Source organism: Primulina tabacum, chromosome 17 (genome assembly GCF_025594145.1).
Source record: "Primulina tabacum isolate GXHZ01 chromosome 17, ASM2559414v2, whole genome shotgun sequence".
Classification (NCBI taxonomy): domain Eukaryota; kingdom Viridiplantae; phylum Streptophyta; class Magnoliopsida; order Lamiales; family Gesneriaceae; genus Primulina; species Primulina tabacum.
Genome location: NC_134566.1, coordinates 29,334,898 through 29,357,460, shown reverse-complemented (window position 1 = coordinate 29,357,460; position 22,563 = coordinate 29,334,898). Strand labels below are relative to the sequence as shown.

The 22,563-nt window shown below is 33.3% G+C and overlaps 1 protein-coding gene across 8 annotated transcripts; it reads left to right on the top strand.

The window, feature by feature from the left end:
- Window positions 1-1,668: 1,668 nt before the first annotated feature.
- LOC142531536 (floral homeotic protein APETALA 2-like) lies at window positions 1,669-5,054 on the top strand. Of its 8 annotated transcripts, none has more exons than XR_012816316.1 (10): window positions 1,669-2,461; window positions 2,697-2,722; window positions 2,809-2,839; window positions 2,965-3,052; window positions 3,466-3,611; window positions 3,679-3,743; window positions 3,893-3,984; window positions 4,082-4,200; window positions 4,412-4,489; window positions 4,584-4,720. XR_012816316.1 is itself a non-coding variant. In XM_075637702.1 (10 exons), exons 1-10 carry the CDS (start codon window positions 1,944-1,946, stop codon window positions 4,749-4,751), a joined length of 1,317 nt encoding a protein of 438 aa, XP_075493817.1. In that variant the 5' UTR covers window positions 1,669-1,943; the 3' UTR covers window positions 4,752-5,054. The 8 variants fall into 8 exon arrangements, 6 of the variants coding, with proteins under 6 accessions (XP_075493817.1, XP_075493816.1, XP_075493815.1 ...); XR_012816315.1 differs by having other exon boundaries at window positions 4,406-4,489; XM_075637702.1 differs by having other exon boundaries at window positions 3,699-3,743; window positions 4,406-4,489; window positions 4,584-5,054.
- Window positions 5,055-22,563: the final 17,509 nt, after the last annotated feature.

Below are 22,563 nucleotides of genomic sequence, written 5' to 3'. Positions count from 1 at the left end.
TTAGTTTTTATTGAAGAAAATACAACAAAAGTAGGTTTCACGTGTGTTTTTTTTTTTTTAAAAAAAAATTTGTTGATTTGATCCATATTTAGAGTGGAAAATAACATTTTTGACATAAAAAATATTATTATTGCATGGATTGGTTCGTGTAAGAGATTAGTTTCACAAAATTGATATATGAAACGGTGTGATAGAAGATTAATTAAATATTTATTAAATTATATTTTAACAGTTATGTTTTTTAAGTAAAAATTGCAAGAAAATTGGATTGATGAATGAATAAAAAATTTGTTTTTTTTTTTTTTAAATCACGTGAAGACTTAACTTATTTATATTATCTTCGTAACATAAGGCACACTTATTTAAATATATTTGATGCTCATGCCATTCTATATCATAAAAAATAGATGTTTGTTCAACTTTATCGATTTAAATATCAATCGATCTATATCATAAAAATTTTAAAAAATTACTTGATGATATATGGTTATGTTATAACACTTAAATAGTCTCATTTATATTTATCACAAAATACATAATTGTACCTCTCATTTATATTTAAAAGTACGAATTTTTACTCACGACACTACATAATGGATTAATATAAATCTCAAATATAAAATAATATGATTCATTGGAATAATTATAATTATAATATATATGGTTTGGGTTTACACCTAACTACTAGCTAGAACTGCATCGCATCTTAGTCTGAATTGTTGGAATAATAGGATTTTTTCTTTAACTTTGATATATCAATAAATCTTATTCTCAATTAATCAAGGTAAAAACTCGTGTGAGACGGTCTCACGGATCGTATTTTGTGAGACAGATCTCTTATTTGAGTCATCCATAAAAAAATATTACTTTTTACGCTAAGATTATTACTTTTTATTATGAATACCCGTAGAGTTGATCCGTCTCACAAATAAAGATTCGTGAGACCGTATCACTAAAGACCTACTGATAAATCAATGGGTTTTTACTCAATATTTTTTTTATTTTCTTGTTAATTAATACAATTTCTAGTTTGTAGTGATGTAGGTTGTCAATCACATTATTCAAAACATTTAAAGCATAACAAATTATAATTAATAAATGGGTAAAAACCATGACTTACATTTTAAACCACACAGAATTTTTTTATATAAAAAAAATTAAACCTTTAAAGGGAAGAAGGGTCAAATGGAACACCCATGCAGGTATGCATAAATGGAAAAAGGTTTTAGAAAACCATGCCTCAAGTATTTTAAGACTTGATTGACCATTAAAATAGGCATCCCTCTAGGTTTAGACAATTTGAAATCATGTACTCTACTATTTTTATTTCTTTACAAATTATTTGATATAAAAATCATATTGTATGATGACAAAAACTTGTAGAAGACGATCTCACGGATCGTATTTTGTGAGATAGATCTCTTATTTGAGTCATCCATGAAAAAATATTACTTTTTATTCTAAAATATTATTTTTTATTGTGAATATTGGTAGGGTTGACCCGTGTCACAGATAAAAATTCATGACATCGTCTCACAAGAGACATGATCATATATGATATCCATACTATATTATCTATAAAATATATTAAATAAGAGATGTAAGCGCCAGAGACATATATATATATATATATATATAGACAGAAAAGAAAAATCCTATCAATGGAACCGTTGAAATTCCCATTTCAACAATTTTTTCTCCTTTACTACAAGTAGCTTTTTTGGGCAACCCTATGATAATTGGTTTTTAATGTTGTTCCTAAGATTCAACTTATCACAGTTTAAAAGAAGCAGAGTGTATATTATGCAATATATATATATGCTGTATCAGCAAAGGGTAATATATACAATACTGTCATTTCTTTCTTGAAGTCTCTTCAAGTGGAGAAATTAGATCAATACTTTAATTATTCGTTGTAATTTCAATAATCTTCGAGGGTTGAAATGTGGGATCTCAACGATTCAGCGGATGAAAGGAGGGAAGATGAATCGGAGGGATGTTCTGATGAGAAAGGAAAACGGGTCGGATCCGTCTCGAATTCTACTCCTTCGGCGGTGGTTATGGAGGAGGTTTTGGATGAAGAAGATGCAGCAGAAATTAGTAATGCAAGCAAAAGAAGCAGCGGAAAAATCTTTGGGTTTTCTGTGGCTAATAACGTAGATGATGAAACGGGTCCTTTCTCGCCGGAAAGTGAACTTCCGATGACCCGGCAGTTTTTCCCGGCGGATGAGTCTAAAATGGAGAGGAGTACTGAGGCGCCGCCTGATTTTCCGAGGGCTCACTGGGTTGGAGTTAACTTCCGGCAACCCGAGTCAGTCGGAGAAGTAAAATCCTCCGGAAAAGCTACGGAGGAGGTGGAACAGCCTTTCAAGAAAAGCCGCCGTGGACCCAGGTCCCGGAGTTCTCAATATCGTGGTGTCACGTTTTACCGGAGAACTGGCCGTTGGGAGTCCCATATATGGTATATTTTTGTCTGCAAATTCATGACATCATGTATATCTATGTAAAATTATATATCTATTATTATATATTAGATATCTATATTTAAAATAAAAAATAATGATTTCGAAATTAAAATTGATATTTTTTCAAGAATTAATTGAGTCGGATAGAATATTTATTGCATAAAATTAATTCATAATGTATATATATTTATTATTTATATTTCTTTAATTATTTATTTATCCTCTTAATAGGGACTGTGGAAAGCAAGTTTACTTGGGTAAGTTTTGTTCTGTATATTTATCTATAAATACATGAGATCTCGGTTAACAATGATTCTGAAAACTTGAGTTTTTACCTGTATAGGAGGTTTCGATACAGCTCACACGGCAGCGCGGTATGACACAACTCCGATCCTTCTGCTTTCTCTCGCTAGAACATATTAATTTAATTTTTTTGGCGAAATCAAATGAAATTGTCCAAAAATTTTCGGAATATATAACGAGTAATGTCATATTGCAGTGCATATGATAGGGCAGCCATTAAGTTCCGAGGAGTGGAAGCAGACATAAACTTTAGTTTAAATGATTATGCAGATGACTCGAAACAGGCAAGTCAATTTTATGACAGAGAAAGAGAGACAAGAAGTTACTGATTGTAAATATGCCTCATATTTTGTGTTATTCATGTCAAATTTGTTGTATTTTATGATCAAATTTATTAATTCTTAGGCAAATTATCTATCCAAAATCTTTACAAATCTACTTGAAAAATCGATCGATTAATTATTATAAATTTGTGGTCTTAAATTAAGGAGTAACATAAACTATTCCGTTTTCATGTCATCTTGCACAGCATTTTCCCTTACCTGAAATAGCTGTATTCTCGACAATTTCTTCCGTGGATCCTATGACCAATGTTATCTTAAACATGGGCTGTCGAATATATATATATATATATATTATATTATATTAAGGAAACAACAATAAATCATATGATGCAAGTGTATGGTGCATAATGCAGATGAAGAATTTAACAAAGGAAGAATTCGTGCACGTACTGAGGAGACAGAGTAGTGGTTATCCAAGAGGGAGTTCCAAGTATAGAGGTGTTACTTTGCATAAATGTGGCAGATGGGAAGCTAGAATGGGCGAGTTTTTGGGAAAAAAGTAAACCCCCCCATTTTTATATTTTCTCATATCAGTGCAGCTTTAATTTATTCAATCATTGATTCAGGCTTTATTTCATCGGGATAGGTACGTTTATTTGGGTCTCTTCGACACTGAAATTGAAGCTGCTAGGTGGGTCTGATTTGCTTGAATAATTCTCTACAGTTTACGGCGTAGCGAATAATACAATTTTACTCTTTCATAGAGTACAAGGTTTTCGAATCGATAAAATTTTTTGAGTCCGAAATCTGAGTTTGTTTCTTGTGATATATGTATCTTAGAGCTTATGATAGAGCTGCAATCAGGAGTAATGGAAAGGACGCTGTCACTAATTTTGATCCAGCTAGTTATGATGGTGAACTTAAAGTCGCAGGTAAATATATCATTTAATTAATTCCATTCATAATATATACAATTCTAAAATAAATATTTTACAATGTATAAAGTGAGTACTTCGAACGATGCACCAGACCACAATTTGGACTTGTCCTTGGGAAATTCATCAGCTCCAAAGCAAAACTGTCGAGATTCCAGTGCTTCTTCCACGAAATCTGAGGTTTCTTGGAGACACCAAGAACGATGGCCCCAGGTTTGTCCTAACTCTTTGTACTTTTGGTTCATGAGATGCTACAGTTCCGTGTCCACTCTTGATCTGACATAATTCTTTTTAAAAAAGGCAACGGTGATCATTAGATCCACCCTAAAAGTAATACTATCTCCAGATAGTTATCTCAAACTAAATTTCTTTCGAAATCCCATAATGATGTTTCATAGTAAAACATTTTTCTTTAAAGAAACAGTTTAATTCCGATCCCCCGACGATGATTTCAGTGGATCAAATTGATCAACCAAGGCCATTAGTTAGCTCACAAAATTATGTAAGCTTCCAAATCAAAATTTTATGAAAAAATATTGATCATAGCCATGTATCATATTACCTGTTTAATTGTTTAACTTAAAATAATATGACAGATGCATAAATTGCCTTCTGTGAGCGGAAGTAATATTGGAGGAGAGTTTTCAGGGCCAAGAACTGATCGGCAAGAGCAAATAAATAATAGCCAAACACGTTTATTATTTGCCAATGCTGCAGCATCATCAGGATTCCCGCAGGCACAAAACCGGCTGCATGAAGAATAGTGGAATCCATCCTCTCACGAGACCTACTTAGTCGATTTTTCTTGTTTTCTACGATGAAATTTTTCTTTATTCCGGCGACTCCAAAACCCTTTCCGAAGTAAAAAAAAAAAAAAAATTCTAAAATTTACTCGTGTACGTAATTTTCTTGAAAAAATAATTTAAATTTATTTGGACATCATGAGGCCAACTAAATTTTTAGATCCACCTCGAACATTTTAACTCGTGGAAGCATTTTGTAACTTGTACATGTAACCCTGATGTAGGGCTTAATAATAATAATCAGTTTGGAGTATATAAATTTTTTTTTTCAATATCATAATTTGTCCCAAAAAAAAAATGATTATGGGGTTTAAAATCTATGGTGGGTTATAGTTTAGTGGTCGAGACCGAAATCGATTTAGTAATTAACTAAATTAATTATAATTAATTAAAGGGGAGAAAATTTGTGTGGTTTTTGTCAAGGAGTCGTCACCATCTTGTATGACTTTCGAAACATGCAATTTTTTATGCGCAAAAGCGAATGTGACAGAGTTGGCTATTATGGCGAGAGGACTTGACCTAACTTTTCTGAAGTTTCAAGGACTCCACCGGTATTCAAAAAATGTATCGTACACCACTTTATTTAATATCATGATTTCTCTGTATTTTCTCCCTTTGTATCATCTTACATTGTCATAAATATTAAACTTATAAAAATTATATATATCACAATTCAATGTACGTTCTAGATAAAATAAAAGGTATATGGAAAAAATTAATATCGATGCAATATTTTTCAGTAGATCAATCAATGAATTTCACTTCTATGCGGTTTCATGTGATTATTGTTGTTAGTTTTAATTCTTTGCCTATTGATAAATATTTGATTATTTACGCTTTTAGTTTTGAAATTATCAAAGTTTGTATTAGTTCGAATAAGTTGATCTTTGTTTTTATTTATAGTATATGATGTTATGTCAGTAATATCTAATATTTTATGGGTGCAATAATTTTTTGTACTTGATAGAGTATTTGTAGTGTTGTACAATTTAAAAGATTAGAGTTGCATCATTATCATTAGCTGTAACTTTTGGTAAGATGATAAACTCTCGTTCCTACGATTGGTAGCAGAACTAATGTCACATATTCGATTCCTATTGATTGCAATAATACAATTATTGGGAGAGAGATTGTTGATATGCAATAATTGTCTCCTCTTGGTAGAGCAATCGAAACATGATGCTTGTGATGTTGGACGTTTCAAAAGTATTAGAGTTACATTGTTACTGTCAACTATAGCTTTTGGTAAGACGACAGATGATTGTTGCCACAATTTATATCAAATTCAATGTCATGATTCGATTCTCATTGATTGCAAGAAGTGCAATTATTGATAGACAGATTGTTGGAGTACAATAATTGTCTCATCTTTGTAGTGCAATCGAAACGTTATACTTATACTTCTATACGATTTAAAAGATTAAGATTACAATATTATCACAATTTATAACTTTTGATAAAAGAACAATAACTCGATCCTACATAATATCATGTATGATGACATATCAATATATTGACATTAAGTACTAAAATTTTATATATAAATTTTTTCTTATTGGATAATACCAAAATTTAATGACTTATATTATCGAAAATAAAAACATGTCAACTTACGAGATATATTTTATTATCATTTCATATAAAAATTATCGTTTCATATAGAATTCACACACACGCATAATATATACCTATATACACATTTATACGTACATATATGCACATCACACACACACACACACACACACACACACACACACACACACACACACACACATATATATATATATATATAATTTGCTTGTATTAAAATATCTCTATCGGAAGAATATCAAGATATGTGGATCATCCAAGGAATTATGATATAGCATTTCGGAACAGAAGTATTAAAATATTTGTGCAGTATCATCATCCGGGACGTCATCATCAATTATATTATGTGAAGTCACCTTCCAGTTTAACAATCATATAAATAAATAATATTAAATTTATAGTCATTATTATTATTATTAAAATAATTTGATTTACTCATGTCGTACAAGATTTAAGTAAGATATTCTTCGTGCAGTGAATCAAGGTCATGCCAGTTAATTTTATATATATATAAAATATTATTAGATAGTTTTATAAGTTAATTTCGTGAGTTGAATATTCGATCTGATCCAGTCATAAAAAATATTATTTTTATGTCAAATTTTACTTTAATGTTATATATGAATTATGGATATAGACACGTGAGATCATTTTACAAGAAACCACTAGTAGAATTTTTGACTTTTACTTCGCCACTCGTTACTTCGGCGATTATTAATTATGAAGTAGTATATATCAATCAACTTCGGTAATAACACCAGCGAATTAAAACATTATTTTTTACTTCACAATTTAAAAAACACGGGCTTCACTTCTAATTTTTTGTTATCTTTTACTTCGACAGAGTAATTTTGATGAAGTGAAAAGTTAAAAAAAATTAAATTTATATTTAGTGAAGTAAAAAAATGAACCATAATTTTAATTAATTTTCCTTAAATGATGAAGTAATAAAATACTAATTAACTCGTCGTATTAAAATTGTGTCGAAGTTAAAGAAAGAATTTACTTCACCACAACTCAATAATTGTGAAGTCGTTCTCTATTAATTACTTCACAACAACACAAAAAAATGAAGTCTTTTAAATTCACTATTTCGTTATTAAAGGTAAATTGTGAAGTAACAAAACTTACAAACAAAAAAGAGATGTAAACCGTCGCTAATTAGCGACGGTTTCATTTGAACCGTCGCTATTAGCGACGAGTTAAACTATCCGTCGTTAAATAAATCGGCGACGGTTTTATAAAAGGTCGCTAATTAGCAACGATTTTGTTCTAACCGTCGCTTTAAACATTCCGTCGCTAAATAAATCGGCGACAGTTGTAAAACCAGTCGCTAATTAGCGACCTATTTATTAAACTGTCGCTAATAGCGATGATTTATAAATTTCCGTCGCACATTGCCTATAAATACACACCTCCCCGGCTTTCTTCACACCACTTCTTATCTTCGTCCTTTTTTTCTCTCTGATGATTTTAATTTCGATTTAGATTATATTTTTTAGCTTCAATTTTTAATTTATGATCATGAATTTAATTTTGTTGTTAGCTCATTTTATCGCAAGATTAAATTGTTTTATAAATTGTTTACAAATTTAAAATATGATATTTAGATGTGTTGAGGATATTATTTAAAAATATGTAGGAATAATTATAAAATTTAAAAAACTAAATTTTATTTTAAAAAAATAATATAATTAGCGACGGTTTTATGAATTACCGTCGCTAACTAGCGACAGTTTTATAAATATGGTCGCTAATTAGCGACAGTTTTGGTATAAAGGGTCGCTAATTAGCGACGATATTTGTTACACCGTCGAATCTCAAGGGATCACTCAATACACCGTCACATCCGCCAAAGACTAGGCACCTCCGCCAATGACTAGGCACACGGTTTTTCATAAAACTGTCGCTAATTAGCGACGGTCTGTCTTTCCGAAGCCGTCGCTAATTTAGTTCCATAACACCGAAGTCGTTTGCATCAATTACTTCACAAAAATACAAAATCTATGAAGTCATACAACACATTTACTTCGTCATTCTATATAAACCATGCAGTTATATATAAGCTATTACTTCTGCACTTTACGAAATCGACGATGTAGAAGACGTTGTTTTACTTCGTCATCGGTCTAATTTCGGCCAAAGACTTCGCTACTTTCTTGGATACGACTTCGGTGATAATGCGAAGTAAAATGGTATCCTATTACTTCACGTGCGTCTACTTCAACAATTATCTACCTATTACTTCATTTAATATGCGAAGTAAATTAAGGAAATTCTACTAGTGAACCTACTCAATTTTATATCGCCACTTATTTTGATTGTAGCTATTAATTATTTTATCAAAAAAAATTGTGAGATCGTCTCACGGGTCAATTTTGTGAAACGATCATCAGTCCGATCCAACTCATTAAATGATATTATTTTATGCAAAAAAAAATATTAATTTTCATTATAAACTTAATTATGCACACGTAGACTTAACTTCTTCGGGGGCAACAGTAGACTATTACCCATTAGAAAATTTCTAGCTCAATTAGTGAATATAGTTATAGATTTAAACATGATATATAATTTATAAGGTTTTAAAAAGTTCACTAAAATTATGACTTGATATCAAATAATATAATCAAGTTTGACGTTCTTTCCATTTGACGGCTAAAATTGACTCTTCGAAGAGAATTTCAATTGTAAATTTATAAAATCATATTCGAATTTTATGAGAATCATCATTGTACCAATATATTTTAATTGTCCGGAATGATTTTTTTTTTAAAAAATTCATATTACTTAATCGAAGTTTGTCAATTCACGAAGAAATAGAAAATGTGTTATTTTCTTTATGTTTTTTTTTTTTGAAATTAAATCTTATTGATTGAAAAGAATGGTGTTTTGCAATTACATGGTGATTATTATAAAAATTTTTATTTTTATGATTAAATATTATGATCAATTGTGAAATTTGTGTTGTAATTTGAAGATTAATTTTAGTATAATTGACAAATAAAACTTGTATTTTTATTATCATGAAATTTTTTTTTTGGTGTTGATACAAAATTTATCTATTACAAGTTTGATATTTTGAATAAATAGGATTCAAACATATTATTTTATATAGTAGTACTTTATATTTTCGTTCTTTGAGTTAACTAGTTAAGATAATTATATAATACATTGCTTATATATATTTTTTTGAAACAAATTTCGCTCACTATATTAAAAATTCTTGATTACTTACTTGTGTGCACAGTAATTCCAATAATAATAATAATAATAATAATAATGTGCATCATGGGAAAATTATTGATATTATATACATACAAACATGTACACTCACACAAAATAGAATTAAAATAAGCTTCATTAAAAAAAAACCATAAAAACTCTTCACTCCAATTAAATGAAAATAAGAATATTTGAAATATATTTATTTTAAATAAATATTTTATTTACTATAGAGTAATTAATTATTAGTGTGTTGACTAAGATTTTTAAAAATAAATTGTAGGACCAAGAGGTTATCATTTTACCAAAGTTATAGCTGATGGTAATGATACAACTCAAATATTTTAAATTGCATAGCAACCCAAACACCATGATTCGATCATTCTACATAAGATAGACAATTATTTTACATCAATAATAAATAATTAATTAAAAAAATTCACATAATAAAGATGGTTACCCTAATCCAACCCCTATCTAGTGGACCAGTGGTCCATATTTATAAAAAAAGAATCAAACAATGGACAATTTTTTTGATGAACTTTAAAAGAAGGGGTCATTGTGGGTTTCCCAAATTGGAATTTCTTCTACAGTTGAAAAAGTATATGGTGCCTTTAATTCTCTTTCAAATTTGGAAAAATGTGTGTTCTTTTGTTTGTGCAAATTAATTTTTAAAATTTAGTATGACCACGACTCAGGGCATCCGCATCGGTCGAATTAATCCATGTTAATAAATAGGATTCAATTTAAGTGATGATTATAAGATCAATAAAGTAAAACTAAAAGGCTAAGCTACCATTTTGGCCAACTCCCTACCAAAAGGCAGCAATGAATGGTGTTTTGAAATTAATTAAAGGATGCGGATGCGGATAAGATTTCAGTCCGATAATTATCAAGCAGAGATAAGATTTCAGTCCGATAATTGATCAAAATTTTGTAAAAGTGGAACGAGGTGATTTCGTTTAGTGCACTTTCAATCCTATCAGAGCGCAAACATGACGCTAAAACTCTGCAGTACCCGACGGGAAAAGGCTAAGAGTGAAACAAGCAAGAAATTTACTTTTGTTTGGCACATTATTATTACCCTTTTCTTAAAGAAGCCGAAAAAGAACGGACAATAATTTCAAGAATCGAAGCTTTATGGTACACTGCAATCAGAGTCTGCAGTAACTCACTGGATTTTAACTTTTGACCTAAATCTAGCATCTCCATTTGCATTATTTCGAACGGTCAGAAAATCAACTACATGATCTTAATTATCCTTATACATGAATGGTTAATATTTTTTTAGGGAAAAAGATCAGCGAGCTTTTAAGAAATTTATACATTAATTAAGTATTGAGTTTGGCAGTCTCTTCTTTAAATATATCAGTGAAAGTTGGTAGGTTTTAAGATTTGAAATTATCATTAACGTTACTATCTTATTCAAGAAAGAAATAAACCTATAAACTAATTTCAGAGAAGCCGAGAAATACGTAGCTCTCGGTTTCAGTAAAAAAATTCAAGATTTTTCGTCGCAACATGAAACGTGGTGACTAAGTTGTTATAATAGATATTAAACTAGAATTGTGATATGGCCTATGGGAAAGATGGATTCTTGATGTATGTAGACAGGTTTTTTTATTTATTTATTAATGTATCCAAATTATGATTTAAATATAAACCCACATTTATTCTTCTATGACGAGCATATAATTAAATTTAATAAGTACTTTACCTGCAGCTTCAAGAAAATGGAAGACAGATTAGATAGGTGTGGGGGATCAAGTGAAGGACCCATAATTTTCCCCTTTTTTGCATGATACATTTCTCTCCTCCACACGTTGTTTATTTTGATATTTTCTATGTTTGGGAAGATTGAAAATAGAAAAATGAGAAATGTAGACAAGATTAATTTAGTGGTGGCCACGACAAGTAGCAATCTAGCATCTCTAGCCATTCGTTTCCCCTAAGGTGGTATTCTTATATCATAAACGATAGATTCATAAATTTTAACGTGAGCAATTAATTTCAGTTGATATACAAAATGTATATGGAAATTAATTGTAACGACCATGGTTGTAGGCTGGCCGAGTATGAGATTTATCTATATTTATGCATCACTGTTGGTCATGGATAGTAGGTTGGTCTAGCATGGGCCGTAGTTCATGTCAATGCACTGTCACTAATAGAATATTCAATTCCTAGAAAGTGATTTTTTTCGTCTCCCCCAACATTTAAACTCAAGACCTCCAGACTTAAGTACCAACACTTCTAGCCCAATTTTTATCAATACTTTTAGAATCTAGGTACTTAATCCAGAAGATTTTGGGTTCAAGTGTTGAGAAGGCGGAAAAAACTATTTTCCAAGGGTAAGATACTCTATGAGTGATGGTGCATGTGTTGGATCAATTTATTTATATGGATTATATGTGAAAAATTATGTATTGTGGGTTGTCTATTAAGTTAAGCCCAAAATAAAGTGATCAATTAATGTTTCGGGTTATTGGGCTTTAATGTATCTAATGGGTTGTGGGTCTTTAATGTGTAGAGACATAAGTGTAATTTCTGTTTTTATGATGGCTAAAACAGAAATATCAGAAGATATTGATAAACATTATTTATAAATATGGGTCATGGTCCCCAGATCTCGCGTTATCACTTTCACTATTCTCTCCCCCATTAAAGAAAATAGTTCTGAAAAGAAACTAAAGGATTCTCTCAAGAAAAGAGCGCGTAGATCTGGAAGATCAAGACACGTTCTAAAGAATTCAGGATTATGGCTTCACGTACGCTTCCGCTTAAGTTTTCAGTCAAATTCTTGATGATTTATCATGATGGATTCTGCGGTTTATGGGTTTTTCCCAATAAGTGGTATCAGAGCCATTCATGTTTGAATCATTGAGATTTGTTTAAAGTTTTTGGATACTTTTTGGATCCAGATCTGAAAAATGAAATTTTGTTTAAAATTTTTTTTTTTTGATATGGCTTCAGATCTGGAAAATATATTGATATGTTTTCAGATTTGAAAATATTTTGATACGGTTTCAGATCTGAAAATTATTTTGGTTTAGATCTGAAAATTTTTTTTATAAGGTTTCAGATCTGGAAAATATTTTGGTTGAAAACCAAATCTTTTAAAGTTTCAGTTTTGGTAAAAAGATTTAGTTGTAAAATTTTAAAGATTTGGTATAAGATTTCGATTTTCCTTCCGGTTTTTATTCAACAAAATATTTTAGAGGAAAATCGAAAAATTTGGATTAAATTTTTTTTTTTTAAAAAAAGTACGGATTCGGGTCGGGTCGTACGGACCCGGGTCGACCCGAACCGTACGGATCCGGGTCGGGTCGTACGGAACCGGGTCGACCCGACCCGTACGGAATTTCCGAAAATTAAAAAAAAAATCTTCGGTTCAGGTTTATTCGGTTGAGGTTAAATATTCATTAATTCAAATAATGACAATGTTATATGTATTTTTAAAATTGATTAATTGAAATAAAATGTCGCCAAAGTGACATCTTTTATGGAAATTAATTTTATTTGGAAATACAAAAGGATTTTGGGTATATGTGATTTATATGAATATTGATCGGCCCAAAGGAAGGTTAATATTTAATATAATCACATATGCAATTGTGGTGGTAAACATGTGATAGTTTTTCGTTTTTTTTCATGTGAATAATAAATCGGCCCAAAGGAAGGTTGTTATTTGACATGATAGTTACTATCAGTGTTTGACTGCTGCACCAGAATATCACTTACAAGTTAACCTTTTGTCCAAAGATGAAACATTAATGGAGTGCTCGATATTCTGTTTATGGGGGTTTACATTATTTGAATTTATTGATTATTTTATTTGGACATTTGGTTGAGCATGTATATTTGGTTTTTTTTTTCTCTATTCAGATTTGACTCCTGCAAATATTCACTCCAACATAAATTCTATTCCTATGTTAAATGGCTCGAATTTTAAATCGTGGCAAGAGAATTTGTTGATAGTTCTCGGAGTCATGGATTTAGACCTTGCGATAAGGATTGACTCTCATCCCGCTATTACGGATAAGAGTACCTCTGATGAAAAGAGAGAGTTTGAAAGGTGGGAGAGATCGAATCGCATGTGTATGATGATCATGAAGAGGGCCATTCCAGAAACATTCAGGGGCACAATGTCTAGCGACATTGCTACGGCTAAGGCTTTCCTTCAAGACCTCGAAAAGAGGTTTGCTAAAAGTGAAAAGTCTGAAATTGGTACACTTTTGGCAAGCCTCGTTTCAATGAGGTACAGGGGTAAGGGCAACATCAGGGAGTACATTATGGAAATGTCTCATCTTGCTTCAAGGTTGAAAGCACTGAAGCTTGACCTCTCTGAGGACTTGCTGGTGCATCTGGTTTTGATATCTCTTCCTCCTCAGTTTAACCAGTTCAAGGTGAGCTATAACTGTCAGAAAGAGACTTGGTCTCTGAATGAGCTCATCTCGCACTGTGTCCAGGAAGAGGAAAGGTTGAAGCAAGACAAGACAGAAAGTGCTCATTATGCCTCTACCTCGAAGGATAAAGGAAAGAAACGAAAGTATAAGGAAGCTGCGGATACACAGCCTCCGAAGAAACAACAGAAGAATCCTAGTGATTCTCAAAGTTCTGGTTGTTTTTTCTGTGGCAGTGATGGGCATATGAAGAAGCAGTGCAGTAATTATCACGCTTGGCGTGCTAAGAAAGGTATGCTTCTGAATATGGTTTGTTCTGAGGTTAATTTAACTTCAGTGCCTAGACACACGTGGTGGATAGATTCTGGTGCAACAACTCACATCAGTGTGTCTATGCAGGGTTGCCTGGATTGCCGAAAACCAAGTGATGCTGAAAGATTCATCTATGTTGGTGACGGCAACAAAGTTGAAGTTGAGGCAATAGGAAAATTTAGATTATTGTTAAAGACTGGAATATATTTGGATCTTTATGAAACATTTGTTGTGCCGTCTTTTAGACGGAATTTGATTTCCATTTCTGCATTGGACAAATTTGGTTATTCTTGTTCTTTTGGAAATGGAATATTCAGTTTGTTTCTCGATTCAAAATTGGTTGGTTCTGGTTCTTTATCAGGATACGATAATCTCTATTCTTTGGATGTTATTGCTTCATTTAATGAATCCCTGCAAACAAGTAGAGGCACTAAAAGAAAATTAATCAGTGAGAATTCAGCTGCGTTATGTCATAAAAGATTGGGTCATATCTCTGAAAAGAGAATAAGGAGACTCGTGTCAGACAAAATTCTCGAACCTTTAGATTACACAGATTTTAATAATTGTGTTAATTGTATAAAGGGAAAACAAACCAACAAAAGGAGATTTGAAGCCAACAGATGTTCAGGCGTCTTAGAACTTATACATACTGATATTTGTGGATCATTCCCTTCGGCTTCTTGGAATGGTCAACAGTATTTTATAACGTTTACAGACGATTTTTCAAGATATGGCTTCATTTATCTCATTCATGAAAATGACACAGTCATTGGATGTGTTCAAAAACTATAAAGCTGAAGTTGAAAATCAACTTGGCTTAAAGATTAAAAGCGTTAGATCTGACCGTGGTGGTGAATACTATAGTAGATATGACGGTTCAGGTGAACAACGTCCAGGACCTTTTGCTAGATTCCTGGAGGAATGTGGTATCGTCCCACAGTACACTATGCCGGGTTCGTCCACTATGAATGGTGTTGCTGAAAGACGAAACAGAACGCTTAAAGACATGGTGAGGAGTATGATCAGTCATTCTACCTTACCAGAATCACTCTGGGGAGAAGCACTAAAGACCGTAGCATATATCCTTAACAGGGTTCCAACTAAGGCAGCGACCAAAACCCCTTATGAACTTTGGACGGGTAAAAAGCCCAGTCTTAAGCATCTGCACGTTTGGGGATGTCCAGCTGAGGCAAGGCCTTACAAGCCTAATGAAAAGAAACTGGACTCAAGGACGGTTAGTTGTTATTTTATTGGATACTCTGAAAGATCCAGGGGGTACAAGTTTTATGATCCCACGAGTAAGTCGATTTTTGAGTCAGGAAATGCCAGGTTCTTTGAGGATGTTGAGTTTGCGGGGGGAGATAAAGTAAGGGATATTGTCTTTGAAGAGGAATATGTAAATATTCCCACAAGTGTCTTGGACATTGGTCAGGATCATATTCCTCACTTTGACCAAGACACAATACAGGAAAACAATATTAGAGAACCTCTCATTCCAGATGAACAAACTCAAGCACCTCCAGAACCTATGCCATTAAGGAGATCCACTAGAGAGCGGAGAAATGCAGTGCCAGATGATTACATTGTATTTCTTCAAGAATATGAGGTAGACATTGGATTGATGGAGGATGATCCTATTAACTTCCGTCAAGCCATGGAAAGTTCTAACTCTCAAAAGTGGAATGATGCCATGAATGAGGAGATAAAGTCCATGAAGGACAATGACGTATGGGATCTTGTCCCATTGCCTAAAGGTACGAAGCCCATTGGTTGCAAATGGATATTTAAAACCAAGAGGGATTCGAAAGGCAATGTGGAAAGACATAAGGCTCGTCTTGTCGCTAAAGGCTTTACACGGAAAGAAGGCATTGATTATAAAGAGACTTTCTCTCCGGTTTCTTCGAAAGACTCTTTAAGGATTATAATGGCTTTGGTGGCGCATTTCGATCTTGAGCTTCATCAGATGGATGTAAAGACCGCGTTTCTAAATGGTGACATTGATGAAACGATTTATATGGTGCAACCAGAAAATTTTGTGTCCAAAGACACAAATAATATGGTTTGCAAATTAAAGAAATCCATCTATGGGCTCAAGCAAGCATCTCGACAATGGTATTTCAAATTTCATCAAGTGATCATCTCGTTTGGTTTTGAGATGAATTTGGTCGATAATTGTGTGTACCCTAAGTTCAGTGGGAGTAAGCATATTTTTCTAGTTTTATATGTTGATGACATTCTGCTCGCTAGCAACGATATAGAGTTGTTGCATGAAACCAAGAGATTTCTAGCTAAGAATTTTGAGATGAAGGAATCTTGGTGATGCATCTTTTGCACTGGGTATTCAGATACATCGGGATCGTTCTCGGGGTATTCTTGGATTATCTCAGAAAGGCTATATCGAGAAAGTTCTCAAGCGATACGGGATGCAAGATTGTAAACCAACAGATACCCCTGTGGCTAAGGGAGACAAATTTAGTCTCAAACAATGCCCAAAGAATGATTTTGTGGAAAAAGAAATGCAGAATGTTCCCTATGCATCTGCAGTGGGGAGTCTGATATATGCTCAGGTTTGTACACGTCCAGATATTGCGTACGTGACAGGAATGTTGGGACGATATTTAAGTAATCCAGGAGTGGAACATTAGAAAGCAGTCAAAAGGGTTTTACGGTACCTACAGAGAACAAAAGATTACATGCTCATATATCGGAGGTTGGATCAGCTTGAGATCATTGGGTATACTGACTCCGATTTTGCTGGATGCCAAGATAGTATGAAATCTACGTCGGGCTACATCTATCTCCTTGCTGGAGGTGCCATTTCCTGGAAGAGTGCTAAACAGTCACTTATAGCCTCTTCCACCATGGCAGCTGAGTTTGTAGCGTGTTATGAGGCATCCAATCATGGAATATGGCTGCAAAATTTTGTCACAGGACTGCGTATTGTTGATGGCATTGAAAGGCCACTAAGATTACATTGTGACAATAAATCAGCAGTTATGTATTCCAATAACAACAGGAGCTCGACGAAGTCAAAACACATTGACATCAAGTTTCTGGTTGTTAAAGAAAGAATTCAGAGTGGAAAGTTGTCTATTGAGCATATCGGTACAAACTCCATGGTTGCGGATCCGCTTACTAAGGGACTACCACCCAAACAGTTTCATGAGCATACTGCTAGTATGGGTGTTATGTCAATTGAGGAAATCCAGTTTTAGTGGGAGTTTGTTGTTTTAAATGCTTTTCAGTTGTAGACATTTTCAGTTACAGTTATGTAAATTTATTTTCGGCAGAAATAAATTTCAAGTTAAGTCACACTCTGATTATGATTTAAAGTTTGATCTCAATAAGGTTAAAGGGAGGACCAGTTGGAAATAGGCATGTTACGGTCACATTGCATGAAATTTCCATGCTACACATCCACTTCACGATCCATGTCATTCAGTTGTGTTGGCATATGTGACCATTGATGGGTCTAGTTACCTTGAATGTAGCGAAGACTGCTTTGATCCTATGTTGATGTGATTGATGGACCGGATTGGTTATAGATACATTTCGGAATGACAACAATTTTGAGCTCATAAGGTTATTTTCACAAACATAATTATAAAGTTGCACATATAGCCCAAGTGGGAGATTGTTGGATCAATTTATTTATATGGGCTTATATGTGAATAATTATGTATTGTGGGTTGTCTATTAAGTTAAGCCCAAAATAAAATGATCAATTAATGTTTCGGGTTATTGGGCTTTAATGTATCTAATGGGTTGTGGGCCTTTAATGTGTAGAGACATAAGTGCAATTTCTGTTTTTATGATGGGCTAAAACAGAAATATCAGAAGATATTGATAAACTATTATCTATAAATATGGGTCATGGTCCCCAGATCTCGCGTTATCACTTTCACTATTCTCTCCCCCATTAAGAAAATAGTTCTGAAGAGAAACTAAAGGATTCTCTCAAGAAAAGAGCGCGTAGATCTGGAAGATCAAGACACGTTCTAAAGAATTCAGGATTATGGCTTCAGGTACGCTTCTGCTTAAGTTTTCACTCAAATTCTTGATGATTTATCATGATGGATTCTGCGGTTTATGGGTTTTCCACAACAGCATGTGCATGAACTACTGTCCACGCTGGACCAACCTACGACCCATGATCAGTGGTGATGCATGAGTATGAACTGAATATCATGTTGGGTCAGCCTAGACCCACTAATTAATATTAAAAATTGATTGATAATTTATTAAACCTTTTTAGATATACAATGAAATTTGAGGATTATGTGGTTTAAATTAAATATTTCATCTAATCTTGCTTGTTGCCACCTTTCTTTTCTTTCTTTTCAATTTTCTTATTATTTTTTTTTTTGCATTTTTATTAACTAACTTGATGAACATCCCGTCAATGTGTTGCATATGTTTCTTCTGATATTTTAAAGAATTCAAAACCCTTTTTTTTTTAAAAAAATATTTATGGATTTAATTAATCTCATTATATTTCTGAATAAGACAGAGTTCCCGAACTCGAAGTTCTTATGTTGATGTGACAAAATCAAAATATGAGTTATTATATGATGTGATAAAATAAAAATATGATTTTATTCTCAATCGTTTTAGCAAAATCAATTTCTCGATCAGATATTTAATTTGTGTATATATATATTTATGATTTATATATGATGAAGTTTGAAAGCTCTAGTTTCGAAAGATTTCATGTACAAAATGCAGATACACTTTCAAGAAGTTAGACACGGAGTTTCAAGTTACAACCACCAGATCACTAAACCATGAAAAAGATTAAACTCCTTGATTTATCTAAAAAAATATTAGCTTCTCTAACTAAAAACTACATCAAACCTTATTATTATTATTTTTAAAATCAGATTCGGAATTAGGTAAATGAGATAATAAAAAGACTAAACTTGAATGGAAATGTGGGGACCCGGACGTTAATTAAAGTTTTTAATCGTTCTTAGAATTAATCAATCAATTATAATAAACAGGGTCTAATTTTTTTTTTCAAAATACAAAGCGGAAACGTTATGTAAATCAATCTGAATTACATATTAAATATAAACATACAAGTCCTGTATTGTCTACAATAATCCAACTAGGTTCAACTACATATCAGTGCTGACTCCTAATTTATTTCTGAGCCCGGATCTCCACGCTATCTAGTCTAGCCTCGTTCTCTTCTTAACCTACTGCAATGTACGATATTTTACAGAATTCACTGATATCGAACCTTTCCCCCAAAAGGTAAAGAAATCAATACTACAGTACATACAGACCCAACAGATCAAGCATCTATCAATACAATTCATTCAAAAATAATCGTAGGGCATGCTTTAGTATTTATCAATATATATGCAAACTAATCATAAAAGAACAGTTACCTATCATTATATCATCAAGTGCATCCTGGGTCTGTTCCTCGGTCACCATAACCAGATGATTCTGCTCCCTGAGATCTTCGGAAATCTCTCAGTGGACATACTCTAGCAAAATGTCCTGGCTGACGACAGATGTGGCAACTTCCAGACACACCTCGGCATTGCTCAGTGGAATGTATTCCTCCACAAGTGCTACAATAAACTCCTGTATAATTTGGGCTAGAACTACTGAGCTAGATAAACCGCTCCCTAACTTCTTGAACTGCTTCTTTCGAGCTTTCAACTGTTCTTTCTTTTCACTACTGCTGCTACCAATCTCGATTCGGGGAGGTAGTTGCAGTGGTTTCGGGGTTGAAAGAACATACGAAGCTTCCTTTTGTCTCATCAGAACTGTTTCTGCTCTTCTAGCTCTGTTCAGAGTGTCAGCAAAATTATTCGGTTGCTTCACATTCACCAATGTACGTATCTCTGGATTCAATCCCTGGATGAACTGATCAAACATAGCTGCATCATTTCTAGCCACGTGAGGGGCAAAACGTAGCAAGGTGAAGAACTGGGCCACATACACATCAACATTCAACTGACCATGTCTCAGATTTACAAACTCTGTACCTTTATCCTGTCTGTATGATACGGGGAAAAATCTTTGATAGAATTCAACTTTAAAAATTTTCCACGGAATCACTGAACTACGCTGTTCTAAGGCTTCTTTGGTTACCAGCCACCAACTCCTTGCAACTTCCGGTAACTGATGCCCAACTAATTTAACTCTACAATCATCTGTAAAACCAAGAAATTCAAAAAGCATTTCTATGTCTTCTAACCAATTCTCACAATCGACTGGCGTGTCAGTACCCTTCAGAATCGACGGTTGAAACGACTGAAACCTCTGCAACTGTGTTTCCATCGGAGTTTCTGACACATCTATCTGATCAGTCGAAGTACTACCCGATTCTCGAATTCTTCTCGGAGGTATATCTGATAATCACAAGAGTTAGCAATCACATGAGACAAATCCGTCTCAATCCCTTTTCCGATCAGCTTATCTCTGATCAAGAATTGGTTCTGACTCATTTCCAAATAATACACATGACCAAATCAACTCAGATATTCAGGTAACATGTATCTTCCAAAACAGTAAAACATACTGCAATATTAACATATACAATGTAATTCAACATTATAATAAATCACATGCTAGCAATCACATGCAAGGAAAGAAAATACATTCTACCCCGCTCACTAGCTTCTATCTCAGTCTCAAGAACCTACAGTTCTAGAACCTATTGTTCTGGAACCTAAAGCTCTGATACCACCTGTTGTGGGGACCCGGACGCTAATCATGTTCTTAATCATCATTAGGACAATTTAATCAATTATAATAAACAGGGTCTAAATTTTTTTTTAAATTGCGGAACGTAATGGAATACATGCAAATATACATATCAGTATATTAAAAGTACAAGTCTGGTACTATATATATACAATCATTCAACTAAGGTTTAACAACTAATTGTCAAGTGTCCAAACCCTATCTATTGTCCAAGTCCGTAGTCTCCACTCTAATCACGATCTATCTTCATCTCCTCGACCCTGAACCTGTCCCACCTGTTGTCATGCACACATACAAACACGACAACAACCGGATAACTCCGGCGAGAAATAAATCCAAGTATAAATCAACGAAACATGCAGTTATATCAACAATGTAAAAGCATGTAAAACATGTAACAATTATCAGTAACATGTAACAAAATCAGAACATAATCAATATAAAATCGCCAATCAGACTCGTGACTCCACGTTTCAGACTAGACTCAATCCTAGTCTAGGGATCCCTGATTTTCAGACGTTGGCATTCCATATCGATCACCAGTAATAGAAGAAACTCCAATTCTATCCACATCGATATGGTATCGATCACCAGTAATAGAAGAAACTCCAATTCTATCCACATCGATATAACCAAACATCCAGTGTCTTGACCTAACCGTCACAGACTTTGGCGTTTTCACCAATTTCCTATCTTGTGACATCGTGCAATGTGCCCGTGGCGATCCCACCACTATCAGACGCTTCTGTCTCAAGATCACTCGTCTAATACTCGTCGAATGCATGCTTCCTATAAATCAATAGAACAAGCATATCAAATCAAATCAATAAACACAATCATAATAATAAGTATGTGATTTATGGAAACTCAAGTATATCATACTATACTCGAGTCGATCTCCCGGTACCACATTGACTTATACCTTTCGTCTGTAGTCTTGGTCGGAAGCAATATCAGTTCTGAACTCAAGACTGTCTCTGTAAATCTGAAACGACATATCGAGAATCATAATATCAATATTTCATTCTTAATTCAACACTAAATCTGTTTAATCTGGATTTAAGTCAAATCAACGGCATAACGGCACAATCTCAGTATCCCCGTCAATACCAAATCAACAGACATCAATTACAAATCATAACTCATATCCGATACAATCTGTAATTCATTCATAATCCAAATCTGTCCGATTTCAAATCAATATAATCAGAAAATCATAACAATTCCATAATCAGTCTGTTTCTCAATCTGACTTCGATTCTACGATGTCTAACATGTCAAGAACATCATATACGAATCATATCAAATTCCTACAACATCATATTTTCAAATGATACCAAAACTCCATAAAACTTACGTCCAGTTGTAGCTTGCGTCGATAGGAATACAATACCGAAGTCGGATTCAAAATCTAACGGACGGATTTATCGCAAATCAAAATCTAAAATCAAGAATCACGTTTTCCCCCGAGCCTTCCGTTTTCCTCTTGTTTTTCATTCTGAAGATTTGTATGTATATAT

Excerpts from the sequence above, each read along its gene's own strand:
- LOC142531536 (XM_075637700.1), top strand. The coding sequence starts at position 1,944 with ATGTGGGATCTCAACGATTCAGCGGATGAAAGGAGGGAAGATGAATCG. Across the intron at positions 2,840-2,964 it reads ACAGCTCACACGGCAGCGCG|TGCATATGATAGGGCAGCCA; the intron begins GTATGACACAAC and ends GTCATATTGCAG. Across the intron at positions 4,201-4,405 it reads ACCAAGAACGATGGCCCCAG|AAACAGTTTAATTCCGATCC; the intron begins GTTTGTCCTAAC and ends TTTTCTTTAAAG.